Source organism: Pogoniulus pusillus, chromosome 40 (assembly GCF_015220805.1).
Source record: "Pogoniulus pusillus isolate bPogPus1 chromosome 40, bPogPus1.pri, whole genome shotgun sequence".
Classification (NCBI taxonomy): domain Eukaryota; kingdom Metazoa; phylum Chordata; class Aves; order Piciformes; family Lybiidae; genus Pogoniulus; species Pogoniulus pusillus.
The window spans coordinates 7,671,707-7,695,866 of record NC_087303.1 but is presented as its reverse complement, the minus strand read 5'-3'; the positions used below and the strand labels follow the sequence as shown (position 1 = coordinate 7,695,866).

General features: G+C 49.3%; 2 protein-coding genes and 2 pseudogenes across 2 annotated transcripts; 2 read left to right on the top strand and 2 right to left on the bottom strand.

The window, feature by feature from the left end:
- The first annotated feature begins 2,639 nt into the window (after positions 1 to 2,639).
- On the top strand, positions 2,640 to 3,604 carry LOC135191694 (feather keratin Cos1-2-like; annotated as a pseudogene).
- Positions 3,605 to 8,411: 4,807 nt separating this feature from the next.
- On the bottom strand, positions 8,412 to 8,711 carry LOC135191814 (feather keratin Cos1-1/Cos1-3/Cos2-1-like). The gene has a single exon (XM_064174414.1). It carries the CDS (start codon positions 8,709 to 8,711, stop codon positions 8,412 to 8,414), a length of 300 nt encoding a protein of 99 aa, XP_064030484.1.
- Positions 8,712 to 13,726: 5,015 nt separating this feature from the next.
- LOC135191975 (feather keratin Cos1-1/Cos1-3/Cos2-1-like) lies at positions 13,727 to 14,294 on the top strand. The gene has a single exon (XM_064174730.1). The coding sequence runs from the start codon at positions 13,727 to 13,729 to the stop codon at positions 14,024 to 14,026; it is 300 nt and encodes a 99-aa protein (XP_064030800.1). The 3' UTR covers positions 14,027 to 14,294.
- A 5,039-nt stretch (positions 14,295 to 19,333) lies between these two features.
- LOC135191678 (feather keratin Cos1-2-like) lies at positions 19,334 to 20,360 on the bottom strand (annotated as a pseudogene).
- Between the last annotated feature and the right edge of the window lie 3,800 nt (positions 20,361 to 24,160).

Below are 24,160 nucleotides of genomic sequence, written 5' to 3'. Positions count from 1 at the left end.
GCTGTGTTGATTTCCAGAAGCTACAGGATACCTGCCCCGTGGGAGAGAAGTAGCAGCTTTTCCCAGGTGGCCTGGGAAAAACAGAAGATGAAAGGGAAAGTCTGTTAAAAACAAGGTTGTACATCATTTGTATTATGTTAATGCTCTGTCTGTATTATGGTGTGATGGTTTGGGGGTTACCCCGCCCCCCCCCCCACTTTTGAATTTGCCCCAGCTAACTCAGACGGACCCTGGGAATATAGATGAAGCAATTTATTTACAGCTAGCAGAATTTACAAGCAGCTATTTACAATATATACAGTTATATACAATTATATACAGAAATATACAAAGGATAAACAATACAAAAGCACAACTCCCCTCCCAGAAACCTGAGTCCCCAGGAGGGGCTCTCAAACCACCCCAACACCTCCCCCCGGCCCTCTCAACCTTACCCCAGTTCTCAGGAAGAAGAGAGGTGCAGCCAAGAGGTTAGGGAGCAAGGTTAGTAGGAGCAGGGTTAATGAGATGTGACCAGGTCTAAGGCAAAAGCAAGAGTGAGAAACAAAATGGAGAAAAAGTCTTTCTTCTTCCCAGAGCTCTCAGCGAGACTGTGAGAGAAGTTGACATCAATTGTTTTCATTTCACTGCCCGTTATCTAGTTCTTTTACCAAAATATTCTAGCTTGCTTCAAACTAGCACATATGGTATAAAAAGTAGCTCTGGCTGTAATAAAGTATTGCCCCAGTGGGCTCCAGACATGTTTCTCAACATCTTGCTGCTATGAAGAGGTTCTTCAGCTGCAACCTCAGCAGTGGCTCTTGTTGCTTCACCAGGTAAAATATGGCAAGTTGCTCACCATCATGGCCAGTATAAATATAGAATTAAAGACAATGAGTGGCCAAAGGTAGCAGAGATGTAAAACTGGTAGTTTAACCTACAGAATCAGATCTGTCTAAACATAGTCAAACACACATTCATAGGTGTGTTGCAAGGGTCAGGTTGCACTTACCTCATATGCACCATGCATTAGCTTGGACGTCAAGTCACTGACCCCAGGGCATGGTTTTGGGCTAGTGGCCATCCAGAACAGGTATCCATGGCCTCCCTGGGCAACCTGTTCCAGTGTCTCACCACCTTCACTGTAAAGAATTTCTTCCTAATCATCAGTCTCAATCTCCCCTCCTCCAGCTCAAAGTCATCACAACTTGTCCTGTCACTACAAGTTCTTGTAAAAAGTCCCTCCCCAGCTCCTGTAGCCCCCTTCAGGTACTGGAATGCTGCTCTAAGTCTCCCTGGAACCTTTACTTCTGCAGGGTGAACAGCCCCAACACCTGCAGCCCATCCCCAGATTGGACATTCTCCAGCCCTCCAATCATCTTTGTGGCCTCCTCTGGACCCTCTCCAGCAACTCCAGGTCCTTCTTGTGTTGGGCACCTCAAAACCTGGAGTAGTGCTGCAGATAGGTTCTCAGCAGAGCACAGGGGCAGAATCCTCTCCCTGTGCTGCTGCTCTCCCTGCATTGGAGGTATCAGCACACATATGGCTCTGGGCTGCCAGTGACCATTGCCGGCTCATGAGTTTAGCACCAGCTGATACCCCCAAGTCCTTCTCATCAAGGCCACTCTCAGCTACTCCTTGCCCAACCTGAATTTGTGCTTGGAATCATCCTGAGACAGTTGCAAGAACTTGCATTTGGCATTGTTGAACTTCATGAGGTTGGCTTGGGCCGAACCCTCAAGCCTGTCCAATTCCCTATGCATGGATTCCTTCCTTTCAGAGTGTCAACCATAGCACATCTGGTGTCATCCACGAGCTTGCTGAGAGTGCCTCAATCCCACTTTCTACATCTCTTGCAAAAATATTAAACAGCACTGGTGTCAGTACTGACCCCTGAGAAACTCCACTTGTTTCTGGTCTCCATTTGGACACTGAGATGTTGATTCCCAGCACTGAGTGCAGCCATCTATCTATCTAGTCAGTGGCTCTCCATTCAAATCCATGCTGTTCCAGCTTGGTGACCAGGATGCCACTGACAGTGCCAAATGCTTTACACAAGCTCAGGTAGATCCCATCAGTTGCTCTTTACTTATCCACTGATGTTGTGATTCCATCATAGGAAGTCACAAAGTTTACAAGGCAGGATTTCCCCTTTGTGTAGCCATGATGATTACCACCAATCAACTCTCTATTTCCTGTATGCCTTAGGAAGGCATTTGGGAGGATCTTCTCAATGTTCTTGCTGGGCACAGAGGTCAGACTAATTGGCCTAAAGTTTCCAAGGTCTTCCTTTTTTTATCTTTTTGAAGATGGGGATGGTTTCCCCTTTTCCAGTCATCAAGGACTTGACCAGATAGACATGACTTTTTCTTCAGGCATCTGGATGAATAGCACAAATTTTCTACAAAACTTGGTCTCAAGCAAGGCCAAAGGAATGACCAAGGTGCAGATCACCTGCATGCATGGGATGCCACTAGCACTTCAACTGAGTCTCCCATCTATGTTGACATGTACCTGCTCCAGAAACCCTCAGGGCTCTTACCCTGGCACTGAGAGGTGACATCCAATGGGAAAGGATGTGACAGAAGGAAATGAAAAGGCAGCAGAGCAGGAAAGCAGGACACAGCCTGCCCCATCAGCTGGGATGGTCTGCATTTGTCATGAGCTGCTCAGAGAATTCTTCCTTCCACAAAGGTGCCTCTGGGCCTGAGGCATTGCAGCACTGCTATAAAAGGCAGCCCAGCTCTCTGCTCTCTCATTCATTTCTCTCACCTTCTTCTGCTTGGGAACCAGGTGAGTCTGAAGCCTCTGCTCCTCTTCCTTCAATGTCTTTTTGATGTATGTCTCAGCTGATAGGAAATGTCCTACTGCAGAGGTGGGAGCTGCTTGTCCTGTGAGGAGGATGGGTAGAGAAGGCCTTCTGCAGAAGCTGAAGCTGAAATGATCAGCCTATGCTGGGCCAGCAGGGATTTTGGCTGCACTGTGTTTTACAGCTGTGCTACTTCTTATGTTTTCTCTCCTCATTTTCTACCTCGTCCTGTCTTCTGTCCCAGATACACCTCCAGCCCCAAGACATGTCCTGCTGCAAGCCATGCCAGCCCTGCTGCCAGCCCTGTGGCCCAACCCCACTGGCCAGCAGCTGCAATGAGCCCTGCTGCGTGAGGTGCCAGGACTCCACCGTTGCCATCCAACCATCTGCTGTGGTGGTGACTCTGCCCGGACCCATCCTCAGCTCCTTTCCACAGAACACTGCTGTGGGCTCCTCCACCTCTGCTGCTGTTGGCAGCATCCTCAGCTGTGACGGAGTGCCCATCAACTCTGGGGGCTTTGACCTCTCCTGCATCACCAACCGCTACTGCTGCAGACCCTGCCGGCCCTGCTAGAGCTGCTGGCAATGTCCTCAAAGAACATCCAACAGGACCTCAGGACATGCCCATGGGCTGAGTATACAGCTTCAGAACACTGTATTTAGAGCGTTGAGCCATTGTTTCCTTCTTCCTTTTTCCTTTGTCTCCCTCTCAGTGCCAGACTAGGGGGCACTTGTCGGCCTCCCACCTTATGCAGGCCAGGCACTGTGCAGCAGCTTCACCATATCTAAGTGGGGAGAGACCCTGGTTCTTCATGTCAGCTACCTCATTTTCTTCTCTAGACTCATTAAATTCATGTTGCATCCAAGCCTGGGCCTCTGAATCCTCCTTCCTTCTCTGGCAACTCTAGCAGTGTGCTCCATTCCTTCTCCCTATATGGTATTTTGGTTTTGGCTCTTGGAATTGAGAAGACATCTCTGTCTAATACACAGTCAGTGACTGTCAGGGAGTGTGGAAAGGATGGAGAGAGAAAATGTCAATATCTAAGAACAGTGTAAATCTTCACCTCCCCATTTCTTTCTGTCATGGAGGGGATTTCTCTATTCCTTCCCTGTTAGGGGGAGGTGAGAAATTAATTTGAGGCGGTTTTGATTTTTTATAAAATTATTTATTAAAATTAATATTTACAAATTTATACCACCCCCAACCACTATGAAATCAAGTTCGTTATGCAAGTTTATGAAAATAGCTTTTGGGATATATTTACAGGGATTGATTATTGAATGGAAATATCAAATTATTAACAATTATTGACAGAGAGAAAGATTCTTAGGCTTAATGCCTCTTAACAGCTCTAGTGCTTGCCCAGCAAGGGCTGAAACTATGTGTGCTCTTCAATAGAGGTAACTTATATTACTAAAGAATTGAAGCTTACGTATGTGTGCTGTTCTTAAGTATTAATCATGAAATCACCCTCCCCCGGGATTCTGCCTGAGCATGTGCCTCAGTCTCTGGGGACTTGATGGAGCTGGAGATTTGTCCCGGCTTGCAAGGGGAATTGATAAGGGTTTTCCCAGTCTCTGGAGTAAATTGAGTTTTCTCTAACCTTCACTCCTGGGGTGATCTCTGCCTCGGTGCTGCGGATTCTGGATGCTGTGTGTGTCCAGGGATGGTCAGCTGGCAGGATTCCAGGTGCAGGAGAAGGATTTGCCCATGTGGCCTCTGACACGGTTTGAGAAGCTAGCAGGCTGCGTTTGCAGGTTTGCAGACAGTCTGAGGGTCTTCTGGGCTCTGGGTCTCTCCAGAGTTACAGGATAGCTGGCAAGCAGTATTTATGCTGTGCTGCAGGGAGATTTAACTCCGCAGATGAATCAAGATAGCTCTAGGCTTTAGGCAGGGGGTTCTTGGCTCCCCATATATGTATGGTGCAGGCATGAATATGCTCTGCTTCTCAGAGGGCTTGCAGATAGCTTGGCTGCGCCTTGAGATCAATGCATGAGGTCTAAGCCTCTGTAATGCTTGCAAGTGAGTCAGGCCTGATCCTGTGTCTAGGCCAGTGCAAGTGGGTCAGGGCAGCAGGGCGCTGCTGTGGATCAGAGCTGAGTCTATATGCTCTAAGCTTCTGAGCTGGTAGACAGTCTGGACCATCTGACCAGACTGAACAGGACTGACTGACCATGTCGTGCTGCTATGCACCCCTCTTTATAGGCTCTGGGGCTGAGATTCGTGGCTCGTTGGACATCTAACATGACCAATCAGGTTGGCTGTAGGCCAAACCTTGCCCCAAATTGCAATAGAGATATGCCTGGACCCTCCCAATAGGGGATTACCTGGGTGGACCCCAGGGGTACACAGGCTGGGCGTGTGTGTGTTACACAATTTGTTTGCTGCCTCGTGGGTCCCAGCAGAAAAACATGTCTGGGCATGTAGAGGCATAGAAAAGCCTCAGTTTTGGGGCTGCTGCCCCTCCACCACACCTTCCCATCCATTGCCCCATTCAGTCTCCACGTCCAACACACATGGACACAGCCATATGACACTTACTACTGTCCTTCAAGTTCTGATAAGGCCCAACTGCACTCCAGACATGCAGGGCTGAGGTCATTTACCAGTTAGGATTGCACTCACAATGCAGTGAAATCTCCACTGCCCGTGAATCCAACAAATCCATGAGCTGCTACAGCTCCAGGAGAACCTGTGGCCAAGGACAGACTTTCTGACTACCACCCACCATCTACAGGCATGCAGTAAGTGGACGGATGGCTGCAGAGCACAGAACAACCCCACAGCAACTTGGGGGCTCCACAGCGCAGTGACCTGCCTTCTCATGGTTTGTTTTGGGGGTCTTTTTCCACACAAAAAGGACTCCAGGTTTCACTTTTGTTGCCAATAACTCAGTGTGATTTTCAATGACACTGGAAATATCTCTTTGAACTCTTGGCCTTTAGACCCACAAAGTGTTGCAGAATGGCTAAAGGAAAATGGACATGACTTAGAGGTGGGCAAACAGTATGAGTATATAGAACTAAATTAAGGCTGTGCTAGGCCACACTGAAACAAAGGCCACATTGAAGAAACAAAGGCATATTGAATAAACAAAGGCAGCATTTGATATAACTAGCTAGGGAGGCACTGTCCTTGACAAGTCAGCAGACAACTCAAGCAGAGCAGGATACAGCTAACTCTGAATGAGATAAGAAGTAGGTTTGCTGCTTGCAGCTGCACGTAGCAAGTAGGTGCACCATGCAAATGGGGTATTTAGAGATTCAGCCATTTAGCTTCTTACATGTATGCATATATTATCTGTAACACATATAAGCGCTCATCTACTAAATAAAGTTGTCACTCGCTTTTGATCCACATCGGATTGTGCAGTGTCCTTGCATATTGAGTTCAGCCCTTCTCTGCGAGATCTGCCTCACCGCAACAAAGATGTGTGATTAGTGCTCAGGCATGGCATGCCCTATGGAAAAAAATGACGATTCCTTCATGTTCTTCCTGACTATATTTAGGAATAGACACCATCTTTCTCTATCTGGGAAATCCATGGCCACTGAACACCTTCAGAGGCACAAGACAGGCACTAAATGAAGCCCACATGAATAGTGAGAATGACCCTGCCTGAACTCCCCAGGTGCTCTGAGGCAGGCCCAGCCCTAACTCTGTTCACACCACCTCTGCTATTCACAGGCAGACCAAGGCATTCACAACACCACAGTCCCTGGTCCTTGGAGATCTGTCCAGCAACAGACCCTATGCACCATGAGAAACAGGTGGGCACACCAAAGGGAAAGGCCATGCCCTTACAACACAACATCTCCCCTTACACTGGGCTCTGCAGGGCACATGACCAGTCTAGGCAGTTACACTGGGAGGAGGAGGAATGCTACTGAGCTCAGGAAGGCACCACCCCAGCATGGGTCCAAGGCCACTCTCTGTGCTGTACTCAGGCAGTAGACCTCAGGGAGAAGCCTTTCAACACACAAGAGAAATGACATGGAGAAAACCCTGAGAATCAACTCACTGCTTCAGGTACGTTCATCTGCTGCCACACACGCAAGTCTAATATGGACCTGCAGACTCTTTGGGGCTTCTCCCTTCTCTCGAGCATCACAATAAGCCTTTGGGAGAGGAAGTTCAAATGTTCATGTCCTTCTTTGAATTCCCTGCCTGCAGCGGATGTCTGCATAGCTGAACAAGTCTAGGAATGAAAAGAACATTAGCCATGCAGCAGCCTGTTTGCTGTGAAACCAAACCAAGCCCAATATTAGTCCCCCCACCTCCCACCTCAAACAAACAGAGAAAGAAAAAAACAACACCAAAAAAACAACCAAACAAACATTAAAAAAAATATATAGTGACTGAAGGACACCCTGGAAAGGACTGTAAAATGATAGAATACTCCAGGTTGGAATGAGCTTTGAATGATCATCAGGTCATGATGGGAAAAAGAGCCAGGATAAGATAATCTCCCACCCTGTCCATCTGTATCTTGAAAATCTCCTGATGGGGACTACACCATGCCCCTGTGGAGCTTCTTCCAGGATTTTTCTTACTGTAAAACATGTATTTCTTATGTCTGTTTGTCTGTCTGAGGGAAACCTCCCCCAGTGCAAGAAAGTACTTGTCAACCCTTGTCTGCTCTTTCAGTATCTTTGCAATGGGAGAGCCTCTGTCCTGTTTGCAGTACGACACCAGAGAATCACAGAATGATAGAATCGTTTCAGTTTGAAAATCCCTCTAACATCGTCAAATCCAACTGTCAACACGATATCACCATGGCCATTAAACTATGTCCCAAAGTGCCATGTCAACACATTCCTTGAATATCTCTAGGGATGGTGACTCCACCACAGGATCACAGATTGTTAGAGGTTGGAAGGGACCTCTGGAGATCATCAAGTCTAACCCTCTGCCAGAGCAGGATCACAAAATCAAGTGCAGGTCACATAGGAACACATTTGCACAGGTCTTCAAAGTCTCCAGAGAAGGAGACTCCACAACCTCTCTGGGGAGCCTGTGCCAGTGCTCTGTGACCCTTAATGTAAAGAAGTCCTTCCTCATGTTGAGGTGGAAATTCCTGTGCTATAGTTTCCATCCTTTGCCCCTTGTCCTATCCCAAGACACAAGCAAGCAGAGCCTGTCCCTGTCCCTTCCTTCCTGACCCTCAGCCCTCAGATAGCAGGAAGTTAGTTAGCCATGTTGCCAAGTGACAAAATCCCCTACAGGAAGTTGCAGACTCCCTTTCCTTCACTTTTTCCCCTGAGTAGACTGGGGTAGATGCCAGAGAAGAAAGGAAGACTCAGAGGCCCAGGCTTGGATGCAGCACAACTTTAATGAGTCTAGAGGAAAAAAAAAGGGGGGCTTATAGGAAGCATGAAGGACTTCACCCACTCAGATGGGTGGGGCTGTTGCAGTGTCCATCTGCTTGACCGTCAGAGCTAGGGAGGCCAACAGTCAGCATGCTGGCATTGAGTGGTCCACACTAGGCTGGCAATGGATGAGAGTGACAGTGAAAAGAAGAAAGAGAGTAGAGTAGAAGGAGGCAACAATGGCTTGGAGCTTTATCTTCTGTCCATAATTTAATGTCTTGGATGTTCTTGTGCAGAGATTTGGGCAGTAGCTCTAGCAGGGCCTGCAGCAGTAGCGGTTGGTAATGCAGGAGAGGTCAAAGCCCCCGGAGTTGATGGGCACTCCGTCACAGCTGAGGATGCTGCCAACAGCAGCAGAGGTGGAGGAGCCCACAACGGTGTTCTGTGGGAAGGAGCTGAGGATGGGTCCAGGCAGGGTCACCACCACAGGAGAGGGCTCAATGACAACGGTGGAGTCCTGGCACCTTACGCAGCAGGACTCATTGCAGCTGCTGGCCAGTGGGGTTGGGCCACAGGGCTGGCAGCAGGGCTCACAGGGCTTGCAGCAGGACATGGCTTGGGGCTGGAGATGCACCTAAGAGAGAGGGCAAGCACAAATAAGAAAAAATTGAGGCACATGAGAAGTATCATTTGACCCAAGCACAGGTGAGCCAAGGCCCTTCATAACCGAGCATGTACTGTCCACTTCAAAGTCCATGAGACACTTCAACTAAGTCCCAGCCTCTCTCTGCAGAAGACCTTCTCTCCCCTTCCTTTTCCTGAAGCAAGACACTCTCTGGACCCAGCTAGGCAACCCCTATCTGCAAAGATATACATGAAGTAGAGACCTGTTGTTGAAGGAGGAGGAGGAGCAGAAGCTTCAGACTCACCTGGTTCCCAAGCAGAAGAAGGTGAGAGAAGTGGATGAGAGCAGAGAGATGGACTGCCTTTTATAGCAGTGTTGCAGTGCCTCAGGCAGCTTTGGAAGGAAGAATTCTCTGAGTAGCTCATGACAAATGCAAAGCATCCCAGCTGATGGGGCAGGCTGTGTTCTGGTTTCTTGCTCTGCTGCCATTTACATTTCCTGCTCTCTGTCATGTCCTTTCCCATTGGAAGGCTTTTCTCAGTGCCATGATGAGAGCTGCAAGGGTTTCCAGGGCAGACCTGGGTCAATGTAGGCAGGAGACTCATCTCAATTGCTAGTGGCATCCCATATATGCAGGTGATGTGTACATGCATCATTCCTGTGGGTTTGTTTGTGACCAGATTCACAGGAAATGCTCTTGTGCCAGTGTGGCCTCCACCTTCTCCTTGGCAGAGTCCCCAGTTGTTGTTGTTTTACAGTTGGCACAATGTGAGACATAGGGTAGTTGGTCTAAGTCACACGTACTGTAGCTGAGCACCTCTCCTTCCCTAGCTGAGCACCACTCCTTCCCTCTGTTGGACTTGCTCACATCATTTCCAAAGGGTGCTTTTAAGGGGCTTCTGTGCAGACCAACTCTTCTTTCCCCCAGGAACAGCTTGAAGGCTAGGTGTTAGTGCTCAGCCCCAACCTAGGTTAAGTCTCCATTTCTGCCACACTTGTGCGGCAGAACTGATGACAGAAAAGAACCACCTGTTCCCATGGTTCTCTCAGACTCTTGTCACCTGCATTTCTTTCCCTAACCACCCATCACTCTTCTTCCATGTTTTGGCCTATGCACTCTCAATGTTTCCCAGATGGATCCATAGTCCCAAATTTCCAAGATTCAAGCATGAACTTCAGCTGACAAGACCTGTTTTTTGTGAGTAGAGAAAGACTTTTATGTGATGTGCAGGTGGGAGGCCATCCTGGGCACAACAATTCTGAACTGGCGGGTTTCGCATTTTCAGGTAGTAAGGAGGGGGCTCAGCAGATCTACCACCTTGGACTTCTGGCAGGCATACTTCAGCCAGTTTAGAAGACTGGCTGACAGAACCCCCTGGGAGACAGTCCTGAAGGGCCAAGGAGCCCAGCATGGTTGGACATTCCTCAAGCAGGAAATCTTTGAGGTGCTGGAGCAGGCCTTCCTGGTGTTTTGTATGACAAGCCTTGCGGGCTGAACAGAGAACTTTGGAACTCAGGAAGAAAAGGAAATCCTATGGCTTGTGGAATAAGGGGAAGACACATCAGCAAGGTTATGAATGTTTGTTAAGGCTACAGAGTGAGAAAATTATAAAGGACAAAGCCCAGCTAGAAATTACAATGTTTGCTGCTGTAGAAGAGAAGAAAAAAGCCTCACATGTTTCTATAAATGCATTGCAATAAAAGGAGGACTAAGGGGAAACTCCACCCTCATCTGGATACAAGAGGAAGCTTAATGACCAAGGCTGAGGCACTTAATACCTTCTTTACCTCAGTCTTTAATAGGAAGACTTTAATAGCCCAGAGCCCCCAATGAGACAATAAGGATGGAGAGCAGAATGAAAGCCTCACAACCCAGTGATCTACTGCACAACTTAGATGCACACAAGTCTAAGGGGCCAGCTGAGATCCACCCAAGAGAACTGAGGTAACTAGCAGAAGTACTCGCCAGACACTTTCCATCACTTAGCAGCAGTCCTGGCTAACCTTGGAGGTCCCAGATGACTGCAGATTAGACCCACCTACAAGAAGGACCAAAAGAGAACTGCAGACTTGTCAGTCTGACCTCAGTGCCCGTGGAGATCATGGAACAGATCATTTGAGTGCTATTATGAAGCTTATGAAGGGCAATCAGATGATCAGTTCCAGTCATCATGGCTTTATGAAGTGCAGATCCAGCTTGACTAACCCAATCTCACCTATGATAAGGTCACTCACTTGCCAGGTGAGGGAAGATTCTGCATCTGTCTGCTAGGACCTCAATAAAGCATTTGACACCATTTCCCAGAGTATTTCCTGGATATATAGGCTGCTCAGGACTTGGACAGGAGTACTCTTTGCTGGATAAAATATGGCTGGATAACTAGACCCAAAGAGTGATGAAGAATACAGCTCAATCCTGTTGGTAGCTGGTCATAAGTGGTGTTCCCCATGACTCACTATTGAGGTTTGCTCTCTGTAACATCTGCATGATCTGAATGAGGAGATCAAGGGCACCCTCAGTTTGCAGATAACAATTGAGCAAGAATGTTGACTGGCAGGAGAGTAGGAAAGATCTAGAGAGGGATCTAGACAGGTTGAAGAGATAAGAAGAGGACAACGGGATTCAACAAGGCCAAGTGCTGGGTCCTGCACTCGAGTCACAACAATACCAAGAATGTTCTGTGTTGGAGAAAGAGTGAATGGAATTTTCCTGGAGGAAAAGGGCCTGAGATGATGGTCAACAGCCTCTGGAATATGACTTAACATGTGTGCAGGTGTCTAAGAAGGCAAACAGCATCCTGGCCTGCATCAGCAATGCTGTGGCCTGGGGGAGTAGGGCAGGGATCACATCCCTGTACTGGACACTCTTGTGGTTGCACCTCAAAATCTGAGTCCACATTTGTGCCCCTCACTCCAAGAAGGACATTGAGGTGTTGGAGCATGTCCAAAGAAAAGTTTCAAAGGCAGTGAATGATCTAGAGCAGGAGATTTCTGTGAAGCAGCTGAGGGAACTGGGGTTGTTCAGCTTGGAAAAAAGAAGGTTTTGGGGAACAAGGTGATAGTCACCAAGGGAGATTTAGTTTGGAGACAAGGAATGGCTTCTGCAGCAAAAAAGGTTGTCAAGGCCTGAACCAGGCTGTTCAGGGAACTGGTGAAGTCGGCACCCATGAAAGGATTCACAATAAATGTGTATGTGACATGGAGGGGCCTGGTTTCACAGTGACTTGATGGTAGAAGGTTTAGAGATGGATTTGGTGATCTTCACACTCTCATCCAACCAAAATGATTCTATGAATGGATCCACACAGGGTCAAGACCTGCACAGGCAGGAATGTTTTCCTGGCCTTTCTCCCTGCACATAAAGCAAGAAATGGAAGTCAGAGGAAGCAGAGGTTGCATTGCAGTTCTCTAAGCACATCTCTGCAAGGTCAAAGGCAGTAGATAGGCTCTGTCTGGCCAGGAGAATATACTGCTCTATGGTTCTTAAAGAGATGTCCGGGGAGGGCCTGCCTGGACATGCCATCATGATGAGAGGCACACAGGTATAGGATGGCACCTGTGTGCTCATGCCTGCATGCATGGAACCATGCAACAATCTGTGTGCTCAAAGAAAGCAAGGACAGCATCAGCAATGGGGAACTCTCCTGAGGAGATGCTGGGGACTGCATTGGCAGAACAGGACTCAGGTACCCCTAGGAAAAGACAGGCCTGTTACCTGAGGACCACAGAGACTTCACAGAGGAGGATGTAAATGAGCCCTGCAAAACTGTCCTGAGAGCACTGTCAGTGCTGCAGTTGGGTCAAAGCCTCCCAGCAGAAGCTCACCTGTGTGGAACCATGAATGATCATCAAAGAAAGATGTGGGGAGCAAGCAACAATAATGTGGCATGTACTCTCAAAAGACAGTCGTTGTGCATCCGGAGGAAAAGCATGAGAGCAGTTCCATTTCCTGACACATTGGCCATGAACAAGCCCACAGTAATTACACGGTTGCAAAGGATGCCACCAGCACTTGAGCTGAGTCTTCTCCTTCCATCAATGTGCATCTGCCCAGAAACCCTGTGCTAGTTTGAAGCAGGCTAGAATGTTTTGGTAAGAAAAACTAGACCATAGGCTGTGAAAAAGGAAAATGATGTCTCCTTTCCTCAGAGTCTCGCTGAAGAAGAATGTAAACATTAGATAACACTCTTGCCATTTTGTCTTCACTCTCTGGCTGGGCTCTGGCTGAGCTGCACCTCCCTAACCTCTCCTGCCACTCACCTTTGCTTCTTAACCTCTTGGCTGAACCTCTTTTCTTCTTTGGACTGGGGTAAGGTTGAGAGGGGCAGGAGGAAGGTGCAGGGGTGGTTGAGAGCCCCTCCTGGGGACTCAGGTTTCTGGGAGGGGAGTTGTGTTTCTGCATTACCTTTTACCTTGTATATTTCTGTCTATAACTGTATATACTGTAAATATCTGCTTGTATATTGTGCTGCTGTAAATAAATAGCTTCATTTATATTCCCAGAGTCCGACTGAGTCTAGCTAGGTATTTCTAAGTGTGGGGGCGGGGTACATCCAAACCACCACAAACCCTCAGGGCTCTCACTCCAAGGATAAGGTGCACCACAGAAGGGTGTCTGTGAGCCTGAGGTGCTGCAGCACTACTATAAAAGGTAGCCCAGCTCTCTGCTCTCTCATCCACTTCTCTCACCTCCTTCTCATGAACCAGGTGAATTCAAAGCCTGTTCTATTAATCATTCAAGATCAGGTCTTTCCTCACTTTATGACCTTTAATGATTATAATTTGTTGTAGTACAGAGCTGGGAGCTGCTTTTCCTGGGAGAAGAAAGGGCAGAGGTCTTCCACAGAAAGAGGCTGGGGCTTAGTGGAGGTGGCTGCTGGGCTTTGAGGTGGGCACTGTATGCTGAGCAAGAAGGGGTCTTGGCAACATAACTGTGTTTCATGTTACTGCTTTTTCTATTTCTTCTCTGTTCTGTCTCCCAGGTGCACCCCCAGCCCCAAGCCATGTCCTGCTGCAAGCCCTGTGAGCCCTGCTGCCAGCCCTGTGGCCCAACCCCACTGGCCAACAGCTGCAATGAGCCCTGCTGCAGACAGTGCCAGAGCTCCACTGTTGTCATTGAGCCCTCCCCTGTGGTGGTGACCCTGCCCGGACCCATCCTCAGCTCCTTCCCACAGAACACTGTTGTGGGCTCCTCCACCTCTGCTGCTGTTGGCAGCATCCTCAGCTGTGATGGAGTGCCCATCAGCTCTGGGGGCTTTGACCTCTCCTGCATTACCAACCGCTACTGCTGCAGACCCTGCTAGAGCTACTGGCATTATCCTAGGGCAAGAAGCCACAACAGCTTGGAACATGGTGCTGGACAGACAACAGACCTTCAACACAATGTGTTTAGCATTTCAGATAGTTGTTTTGTTTTTCTCCTCTCCTCTTTCTCTCTTCCCTTTACTGTGGCTTTTTCCCAACACCAACCTTCCCAATACCTACCACCTGTTGGTCTCCCTCCCACTGCAGGACAGGCAGATGGACACTGTGCAACAGCCTCACCCCATCTTAGTGCCTGTTCTTCCTGTCAGCCACCTCCTTTTCTTCTCTAGACTCATTAAAGTTGTGATGCATCCAACCCTGTGCCTGTGAGTTCTCCTTCAGCAACTCTTCTACTCTGCTGTGGGGAAAAGGTGGGGGAAGGGGAGGTTGGGACATCCCTGCAGGTGATTTTGTAATTTGACATGATCAATTAATTTCCTGTTTTCAGGAATGAAGTGGTGGTCACTGTTGCCAAGGCGTGCTCAATTGAGTGGATGTCTATTGTAGATTTGACTCAGATGGCAGCTGAGTCCCAAGCAGGTGTTCATACAAATCTCCCCTACACCACCCTCCCAGTGGTGAATCAGTGGAAGGAGAATCAGGAGCAAAAGAATGAGCAAAAGGCTGTGGGTTGAGATCAGGAGAGTTAATGGAATTATACAAAAAATAGCAGATCAGTTCACGGAGAGAGAGAGCAGCAAGCAGAAAAGGGAGCACAAAACAAGTGGAAGAAGACTGAGAAAGCACCTGGAACAGGAAGTGTCAGGGCTCACAATCTGATCTCCAAAGCCCATCATCCTTGGCCACAGTCTGCCCTTTCCTTATACAACAGGCATGATGTCTGCATGGTATCAAACACCCATTGGCTGCCCAGCTTGGGTGGTGTTCTCTCTCAGCTGGACAGTGTCTCACCCTTGCTTAGCTCCCTTGGGCAAAGGCTGTGCCAGGTCTCCCCCAGTGTTCTCTCCTCTGCCCAGCAACACTTAAGGAACTCTTCACCCATACTCTATGTTAAAGCTGACAGGCACCTGGGCAAAGGTGACCCACTGCCAGGGCATGGCCCTGCCCTTCAGTGTGCCCAGGTGGTTCCAGTGCCACGCAGGGACTATGGCATGACAGATCTCCAACCACTGCAGTGCTAGGAAGACCCTGGCCTGCATGTGAGCATCAGAGGTGGGACTGGCCCTGGGGATGCTCTGTGCATCGCAGCCATCTGTCCACTTACCACCTACCTGTAGATGGTGGGTGGTGGCCAGAATGTTTGTTCACTGAGTGTTCTCCTGGAGCTGCAGCAGCCCATGGATTTGTTGGGTTCACAGGCAGTGGAGGCTTCATTGTGCATACTGACTGTGACTGATACCAATCCTCACTGCTGAATGAATTCAGCCCTGAAGTTCTGGGACTGTAGAAGGTACCATTTATGTCTTTCATTTGTCCTTGTTTCTTCTCTTTCCTTAATTGTCTTGTGCTTCTTCCATGAGGACCCCAGGAACCAGGCTTGAGGGGCCTCCCAGGCTGTCTCCCTTTGTTGGGTAGTGCAATAGATGTCCTGTGGGGATTCTGACACAAGAAAAGGAAAAAAGATTCTTGGCTGCTTCTGTACCTCTCTTTGCAGAGAGGAATCTCTGCCCTTTGTTGGATGCAGCTGAGAACAGAGTGGTCAAGGGTGAGGAACTGGCAGAGGGACTCAGCACCTTCCTGGACTCAGTCTTCAGCAGTCAGACTTTAGAAGCAGTTGTTCACTGGGCACTCAGCCCCCTGAGCTGGAAGAGAGGGATGGGAGCAGAATGGAGCCACCACAGGCCAAGAGGATGTGGTTGGTGACCTGCTGCTCCACTTAGGTACACACAATCTATGGGCGCAGAGGTCAAACACCTGAGAGCATTGAGGGAACAGGTGACAGTGTTCACCAAGCCACTTTCCATCATCTACAGCAGTCCTGGCTCAGTGAGGAGGTGCCAGCTAACTGGAGATTGGCAAATGTGTTGCCCATCCACAGGAAGGGTCAGAAGGAGGGTCTGGGGAACTACAGACCTGTCAGGCTGACCTTGGTGCCAGGGAAGGTGATGGAGCAGACCATCTTAAATGCCATTATACAGCATATGGAGGGCAAGCAGGTGACCAGGCCCAGGCAGGTCCTGCTTGACCAACCTGAGCTCCTTCTATGCCAAAGTGACCTGCTGAGGGATGAGGGAAGCTGTGGGGGTTGTTTGCCTACACTTCAGCAAAGCCTTTGGCACCGCTTCCCACAGCATCCTGCAGCAGACCCTGACTGATGCTGGCTTGGGTGGGTGGAGGCTTTCCTGGGTCAAGAACTGGTTGATGGCTGAGCCCAGAGAGTCCTGGGGAGTGGAGCTGTGCCCAGCTGGTGGCAGGGCACAGGAGGTGTTCCCTGGGCTCAGTGCTGGGAGCAGTTCTGTTCAGTGTCTTTATCCTTGATCTAAACAAGGTAATTGAGTTCATCCTAATTAACTTTGCAGATGACACCAAGTTGGGTGACAGTGTTGACTTGCTGGAGGGCAGGAAGGATCTGGTCGAGTTGAATTGATGGTCTGAGGTCAATTGTATGAGATTTAACAAAGCCAAGTGCCAGGTCCTGCGCTTAGATCACAACAACCCCAAGAACACTCCAGACCCGAGCCAAAGGGTAGAAATTGCCTATCAGAAAAAGACCTGGGAGTGCTGGTTGACAGCAACCAAAGATGAGCCAGGGGGTATGGGAGTGACATATTTCAGCTCAGTATTGATAAAACAATAGGTACTTCTAGGTGTAGATGGTAGATAAGATAAAAGGAATGTGGGTGTAGGTCTGATTTAATTAACCAATGTAATTAGTATGCATGGGGAGTAAAGGCTGTGATCTGAAGCCTATCTATAGACTGCCCTGTGAATAGAACTGGAAGGGTGTGATGGTTTGGGTGTCCCCCGCCCCCCCACACTTTGGAAATCACCCAGACTAGACTCAGCCAGCTCTGGAAATATGAATGAAACTTACATTTACAGCTTAGCAGAATATACAAGCAGATATTTACAGTATATACAGTTATAGACAGAAATATACAAGGTAAAAGGTAATACAGAAACACAACAGCCCCCCCCCAAAACCTGAGTCCCCAGAAGGGGCTCTCAACCACCCCTTCACCTTCCCCCTACCCCTCTCAACCTTACCCCAGTCCCAAGGAAGAATGGGGGTTTGGCCAGGGGTTAGGAAGCTAAGTGGATTAGTCCAAAAATGGAGGGTGAGGTTAGAGAGTAAGAAGCAGCTCAGCCAGTTCCCCAGCAGCAGCTCAAGTGAGAGTGGTTGTCTATGTTTTGCTTTTCTTGTTCATATACATCTCAGCAAGCCTATGAGTGAAATAGACATCACCATTGTTTTCCTTTCACAGCCTGTAATCTAGTTCTTCTCACCAAAACATTCTAGCCTGCTTCAAAGTAGCACAAAGGGTATATAAGGAAAATAAGTTGTGCAAATGAATTTCTCCATGGGGGAAAAGCCTTCTGAAGTCCATGCCTGTTGCCGCCCCACCAACCGCTACAAGGGGGTGCCAGCATCCTGTCCTGGATCAGCAATGGAGTGGCTAGCAGGAGTAGGGCAAGGATTGTCCCCTGGACTGGGCACTGGTGAGGTCTCAGATGGAATCCTGGCTTCAGTTTTGGGCCACTCACTCCAAGAAGGACATTGAGGAGCTGGAGCATGTCCAGAGAAGAGCAACAGAACTGGGGAAAGGTCTGGAGAACAGGGTTGGGGAGGAGCAGCTGAGAGAACTGGGGGTGTTTAATGTAGAGAAAAGGAGGCTCAGTTGACACCTCATTGGCTCTACAGCTCCCCAGATGGAGCAGTGATGTGGGGCTTGGGTCTTCTCACTAGTTTTGGGTGATAGGATGAGAGAAAATGGCCTGAATTTTCACCAGGTGAGGCTTAGGTTGGATACTCAGACATAAGTGGTCAGGCATTGGAACAGGTTGGCCAAGGAGATGATGGAGTCACCATCCCTGGAGGTGTTAAAAAAAAAGTGAACCCAGCACTTGGGGACATGGTTCAATGACCATGGTTGTGTTGTGTTTATGGTTGGACTTGATGATCTTAGAGCTCTTTTTCAAACAAAACAGTTGTATGATTCTGTTCTATGCCTCATCATAGAACAGGAAATCCAAACAATACAACAAAGAGTTAAATGCTGTACAGAGAGCAATGGATGGCAGAACCCTCAAAGGTTGAGAAAGAAGTGTAGCAAAAGCCACCTGGTTAGCACTAGAGGATCTGTCAGTCAGGCTGATCCTGACCCATCACAATACTTACAAACTGTAGTTTCCAAAGTTTCCAAAAGTGCACATAAAATTCTGCTGTGGAAATCAGTCAGGGTTAGTCTTGCCTCAGGTGAAGGACCTTGGTGCACATGGTGGTGCTAACAGAGCACGGTGAGGTCCATGTGCATCTCAAGGGGATTTGGTTTAGATGAGGATAATCAATGCATGACCTCATATCATGTTAATTGCTTTGTTACCCTGCCCTGTCTGTCACCACTGCCACTGTCTCTGTGTCACTGTGGGAATCACTTGAGTTAGCAAAGAACAAACTTTGATAAAACCAAGGGAAATGCTGTGGTGATGGAACAAGAGTTGACTGCAGTGTGCAATAGCCCTACACCTGCACACCATCCTCCAGCTGTGACCCTTGTCACTTATTCACAACAACACTGCCCAACCCTGTTACGCCAACTGAATGAATTTTACAACATTCATCCTGCCCAGAGTATCAAGACACATGGAGACCATCTTCAGAGGTGTGGGAAGCCCAGGGGACGACATCAATGACAGGTGTCTTTTCCTTTGTTGTGGCTTAGTACATGATCAGGAGGAAACATCTGCCCAGGAAACATCTGATCATGGCTGGACTGAGGTGCAGGTAGAAAAACAGAGCAGAGAGGATCTGGTAAACCTCTCACCCACACTTCTTGCTTGCTGGAACTGATCATTGCCATGTAATGGCTGACTCCTGTTGCACCTCGTCTCATCTTTTTTTATTGCATTGGCTTTGTAACAGCCTCATACTTCAGTGCCTCCTGTACGCTGAGGGAAAGTAGCCAAGGTCTTTGATCAATGGAGCTAACACTAGGGTGAGACACTCACTCAGCTGAGCATCCCCTGGCAGCAGTGACCATCAGTTCATTCCTGAAAACAGGAAATAAATTGACCATGTTGCCAAGTGACACAAACTCTTGCATGGAATCTCCCCATCCTCCACCTTTTACCCTGAGAGCACTGGAAGAGCTGCCAGAGAAGGAAGGATGACTCAGAGGCCCAGGTTTAGATGCAGCAGAGCTTTAATGAGTCTAGAGAAGAAAAGGAGATGGCTCATAGGGAGCACAGAGCTTCAGCCACTGAGATGGAGTGGACCTGGTGCAAGGTGTCCCATTTGCCTGGCCCACAGAGGAAGGGAGGCCAATGGGTCCCAGTAAGCTGACATTGGCATGGAAGAACAGCAAAGGGAAAAGAGAGATACAAGAGTGGAAGAAGGCAGGAATGGTCCAAAGATTAAAATACATTGTCTTGAAGCTGTATCCAGCACCATGTTCTCATCTCTTGGGAGCTCTCAACAGAGGCTGTTGCCAGCAGCTCTAGCAGGGCCGGCAGGGCCTGCAGCAGTAGCGGTTGGTAATGCAGGAGAGGTCAAAGCCCCCGGAGTTGATGGGCACTCCGTCACAGCTGAGGATGCTGCCAACAGCAGCAGAGGTGGAGGAGCCCACAACGGTGTTCTGCGGGAAGGAGCTGAGGATGGGTCCGGGCAGGGTCACCACCACAGCAGATGGTTGGATGGCAACAGTGGAGTCCTGGCACCTTACACAGCAGGGCTCATTGCAGCTGTTGGCCAATGGGGTTGGGCCGCAGGGCTGGCAGCAGGGCTGGCATGGCTTGCAGCAGGACATGTCTTGGGGCTGGTGGTTCACCTGGGAGACAGAACAGAGAGAAAGAAAGGAGCGAAACATGAGGAACAACTATGAACCCTGCCGCAGTGGAGGTCCTTCTAGCCCAGCGTACTGTGCCCACCTCAAAGCCCAGTGGCCACCTCAACTAAGCCCCAGCCTCTCTCTGCAGAAGACCTCATTTCCTCTCACAGAAGAACAGCCCATATCATCTAATGTCATAGGTCATGAAGAGACTTGATGCTGAGAAAGGAGGAGCAGAGGCTTCAGACTCACCTGGTTCCCAAGCAGAAGGAGGTGAGAGAAGTGGATGAGAGAGCAGAGAGCTGGGCTGCCTTTTATAGCAGTGCTGCAGTGCCTCAGGCCCAGAGGCAGCTTTATGGAAGGAAGAATTCTCTGAGCAGCTCATGACAAATGCAAACCATCCCAGCTGAGGGGAGAGGCTGTGTCCTGCTTTCCTGCTATGCTGCCATTTACATTTCCTTCCTTCTGTCACATTCTTTCCCACTGGAAGCCTTCTGTAAGTGCCAAGGATTTCTGGGTCAGATACCCATGAGTGCAGTCAGGAGACTCAGCTCAAGCACTAGTGGCATCCCATGCATGCAGGTGATGTGCACCTTGGTCACTCCTGAGGGCTTCTTTGTGGACAAGGTGTCAGGAAATGGGCACTTGTCTTCCAGATGTCCAAAGACTATCCTTTGAGAGAAGACATGTCACAGCCTTGTCTCTTGTTCCCCTCCTCTTTCTATGGTGGTCATTCCTGGTTCCACACAGGTGGGCTTCTGGCAGGAGTCTGACATAACTGCAGCACCAACAGTGCTCTCAGGGCAAATTTTGGGGTTCAGTTGCATCTTGCCCTCTCTGTGAGCTCTCTGTGGGTCCTCAGGGAACACCAGGAGCAGGTCTGGGGCCTGCTTTTCCCTGTGTGTACTGTTCTGCTAGTGTGGTCCCCAGTATCTCCTCAGCAGGTTCCCTCATTGATGATATTTTCCTTGCTTTCTGTGAGCATACAGATTGTTGCTTGGTTCCATGCAAGCAGGCATAAGCACATAAGTTTCATTCTGTACTTGTGTGACTCGAATCATGAGGTCTTGTACAAGGTCATAGGAGGAAGACTCTCCAGTGACCTGGCCTTTGAACACAATGGATCAGTAGGTTGCTGTGGCCAGAAGTCCATTTCCAACTGAATGTTGGTGCCTTTCTCCTGACAATGAAGTGTTCAGAGAATAGAAATGTAGCCTCTGCCTCCTCAGCCCTTGCTTGCTTTATTTCTTTATCTCTTGCTTTATGTCCTGGGAACTGGATGATCCTTGAATTCTCTTCCAAGCTAAACCATTCTATGATTCTCTGATACTTTTTTTCAACCTCATCCTGCCTTGGCAACCTGATGCCATTGTCTCTGGTCCTATTGTGGTTTTGTTCAGTGAGCAGTCAGACCATTGCCTCGCTCCAGCCTCCTTTCAGGAGGCTGTAGATCTTACATGAGTCTCATTTCCTCCACGCTAAACAACCTCAGTTTTCTCAGCTGTTTCATAGAGATCTTCTACTCTAGGACCCTCACCAGCTTTGATGCTCTTCTTTGGACATGTTCCAGCACCTCACAGTATCACAGTAACACAGTATCACCAAGGTTGGAGGAGACCTCACAGATCATCAAGTCCAACCCTTTACCACAGAGCTCAAGGCTAGACCATGGCACCAAGTGCCACGTCCAACCTTGCCTTGAACTGCCCCAGAGACAGCGACTCCACCACCTCCCCGGGCAGCCCATTCCAGTGCCCAATGACTCTCTCAGGGAAGAACTTCCTCCCCACCTCCAGTCTAAATTTCCCCTGGCGCAGCCTGAGGCTGTGTCCTCTTGTTCTGGCGCTGGCCACCTGAGAGAAGAGAGCAACCTCCCCCTGGCCACAACCACCCTTCAGGTAGTTGTAGACACCAATAATGTCACCTCTGAGCCTCCTCTTCTCCAGGCTAACCAATCCCAGCTCACTCAGCCTCTCCTCATAGGGCTGTGCTCAAGGCCTCTCCCCAGCCTCGTCGCCCTTCTCTGGACACGCTCAAGCATCTCAATGTCCCTCCTAAACTGGGGGGCCCAGAACTGAACACAGTACTCAAGGTGTGGTCTAACCAGTGCAGAGTACAGGGGCAGAATGACCTCCCTGCTCCTGCTGGCCACACCATTGCTGATGCAGGACAGGATGCCACTGGCTCTCTTGGCCACCTGGGCACACTGCTGGCTCATGTTCAGGCGGGTATCAATCAGCACCCCCAGATCCCTCTCTGTCTGGCCGCTCTCAGCCACTCCGACCCCAGCCTGTATCTCTGCATGGGGTTGTTGTGGCCAAAGTGCAGCACCCTGCACTTGGAGCTATTGAATGCCATCCCCTTGGACTCTGCCCATCTGTCCAGGCAGTCAAGGTCCTGCTGCAGAGCCCTTCTGCCCTCCAACCCAGTCACATCTGCCCCCAGCTTAGTGTCATCTGCAAACTTGCTGAAGACTGACTCGATGCCCTCATCCAGATCATCTCTGAAGATGTTAAAGAGGATGGGGCCCAGCACAGATCCCTGAGGGACACCACTAGTGACAGCTGCCAGCTGGATGTGGCACCATTCACCACCACTCTCTGGGTCCGGCCCTCCAGCCAGTTCCTAACCCAGCACAGAGTGTTGCCATCCAAGCCATGGGCTGACAGCTTAGCCAGCAGTTTGCTGTGGGGGACAGTGTCAAAGGCCTTGCTGAAGTCCAGATAGACCACATCCACAGGCCTCCCCACAGTCACCAAGCGGGTCACCTGATCATAGAAGGAGAGCAGGTTGGAGAGGCAGGATCTGCCCTTCCTAAACCCATGCTGGCTGGACCTGAGCTCTTTGCCATCCCTCAGGTGCGCTCTTATCACCCCCAAGATAACCTGCTCCATCAGTTTCCCTGGCACTGAGGTCAGGCTGATGGGTCTGTAGTTCCCAGGTTCCTCCATCCGACCCTTCTTGTGGATGGGGATCACCTTGGCCATTTTCCAGTCTCCTGGGACCTCTCCAGTGAGCCAGGACTGCTGGAAAATGATGGAGAGCAGCTTGGCCAGCTCAGCTGCCAGCTCTCTCAGCACCCTGGGATGGATCCCATCTGGTCCCATGGACTTGTGGGTGTCCAGGTGGCTCAGCAGGTCCTGAACTAATTCTTCATGAATTTCCAGGGGAACACACTGCTCCCTGACCCCATCCCCCAGTTCAAGAGGCCACTTGCCCTGAACTCCTCCCTCCTTACTGTTGAAAATTGAGGTGAAGAAGGCATTCAGGACCTCAGCCTTTTCCTCGTCGTCAGTTATAGTGTTCCCCTCCTGGTCCAGTAAGCAGTGGAGGCTCTTCTTGCCCTTCCTTTTAGCGTTGATACATTTATAAAAGTGCTTTTTATTATCCTTCACAGAAGTGGCAGCCTAAGTTCTATCTGGGCCTTAGCCTCTCTAATTTTTCTCCTGCATAATCTGGCTACATCCTTAAACATGTCAGGAGAAGCCTTCCCCTCCTTCCAGAGGTGATACACCCTCTTTTTTTCCCCCAATTCCTTCAGGAGCTGTTTGCTCATCCAGGCTGGTCACCTTCCCTGCCAGCTCGTCCTTCGGCACATGGGAACTGCCAGCTCCTGTGCCTTCAGGAGCTCCTGTTTAAAGTAGGTCCAACCATCCTGGACCCCTTTGTTCTCAAGGACTGCTGCCCAGGGCACTTTGGAAATAAGTTTCATGAACAAATTGAAGTTTGCCCTCTGAAAGTCCAAGGTGTGGGTTTTGTTGAAGTGCCTCCCTACCTCCCTGCATATTGAAAACTCCACTAACTTGTGATCACTACACCCCAGGCAGCCTCCCACTGCCACATCTCCTACCAGCCCTTCTCTGTTGGAGAGCAGCAGATCAAGCTGAGCTTGATCCCTAGTAGGCTCACTTAACAGCTGGGTCATGAAGCTGTCCTCCATGCACTCTAGAAATCTCCTGGACTGTCTCCTCTGCTGAATTAAGTTCCCAGCAGATATCTGGCAGGTTAAAGTCACCCACAAGGACAAGATCTGATGATCTTGAGACAGCCTCCAATTGTTTGTAAAATACCTCCTCTGTTTCCTCATCCTGGTTGGGTGGTCTGTAACAGACTCCAACCAGGATGTCAGATTTGTTAGTCCTCCCTCTGATTTTAACCCACAAGCTCTCAATCCCTTCGTCCCTC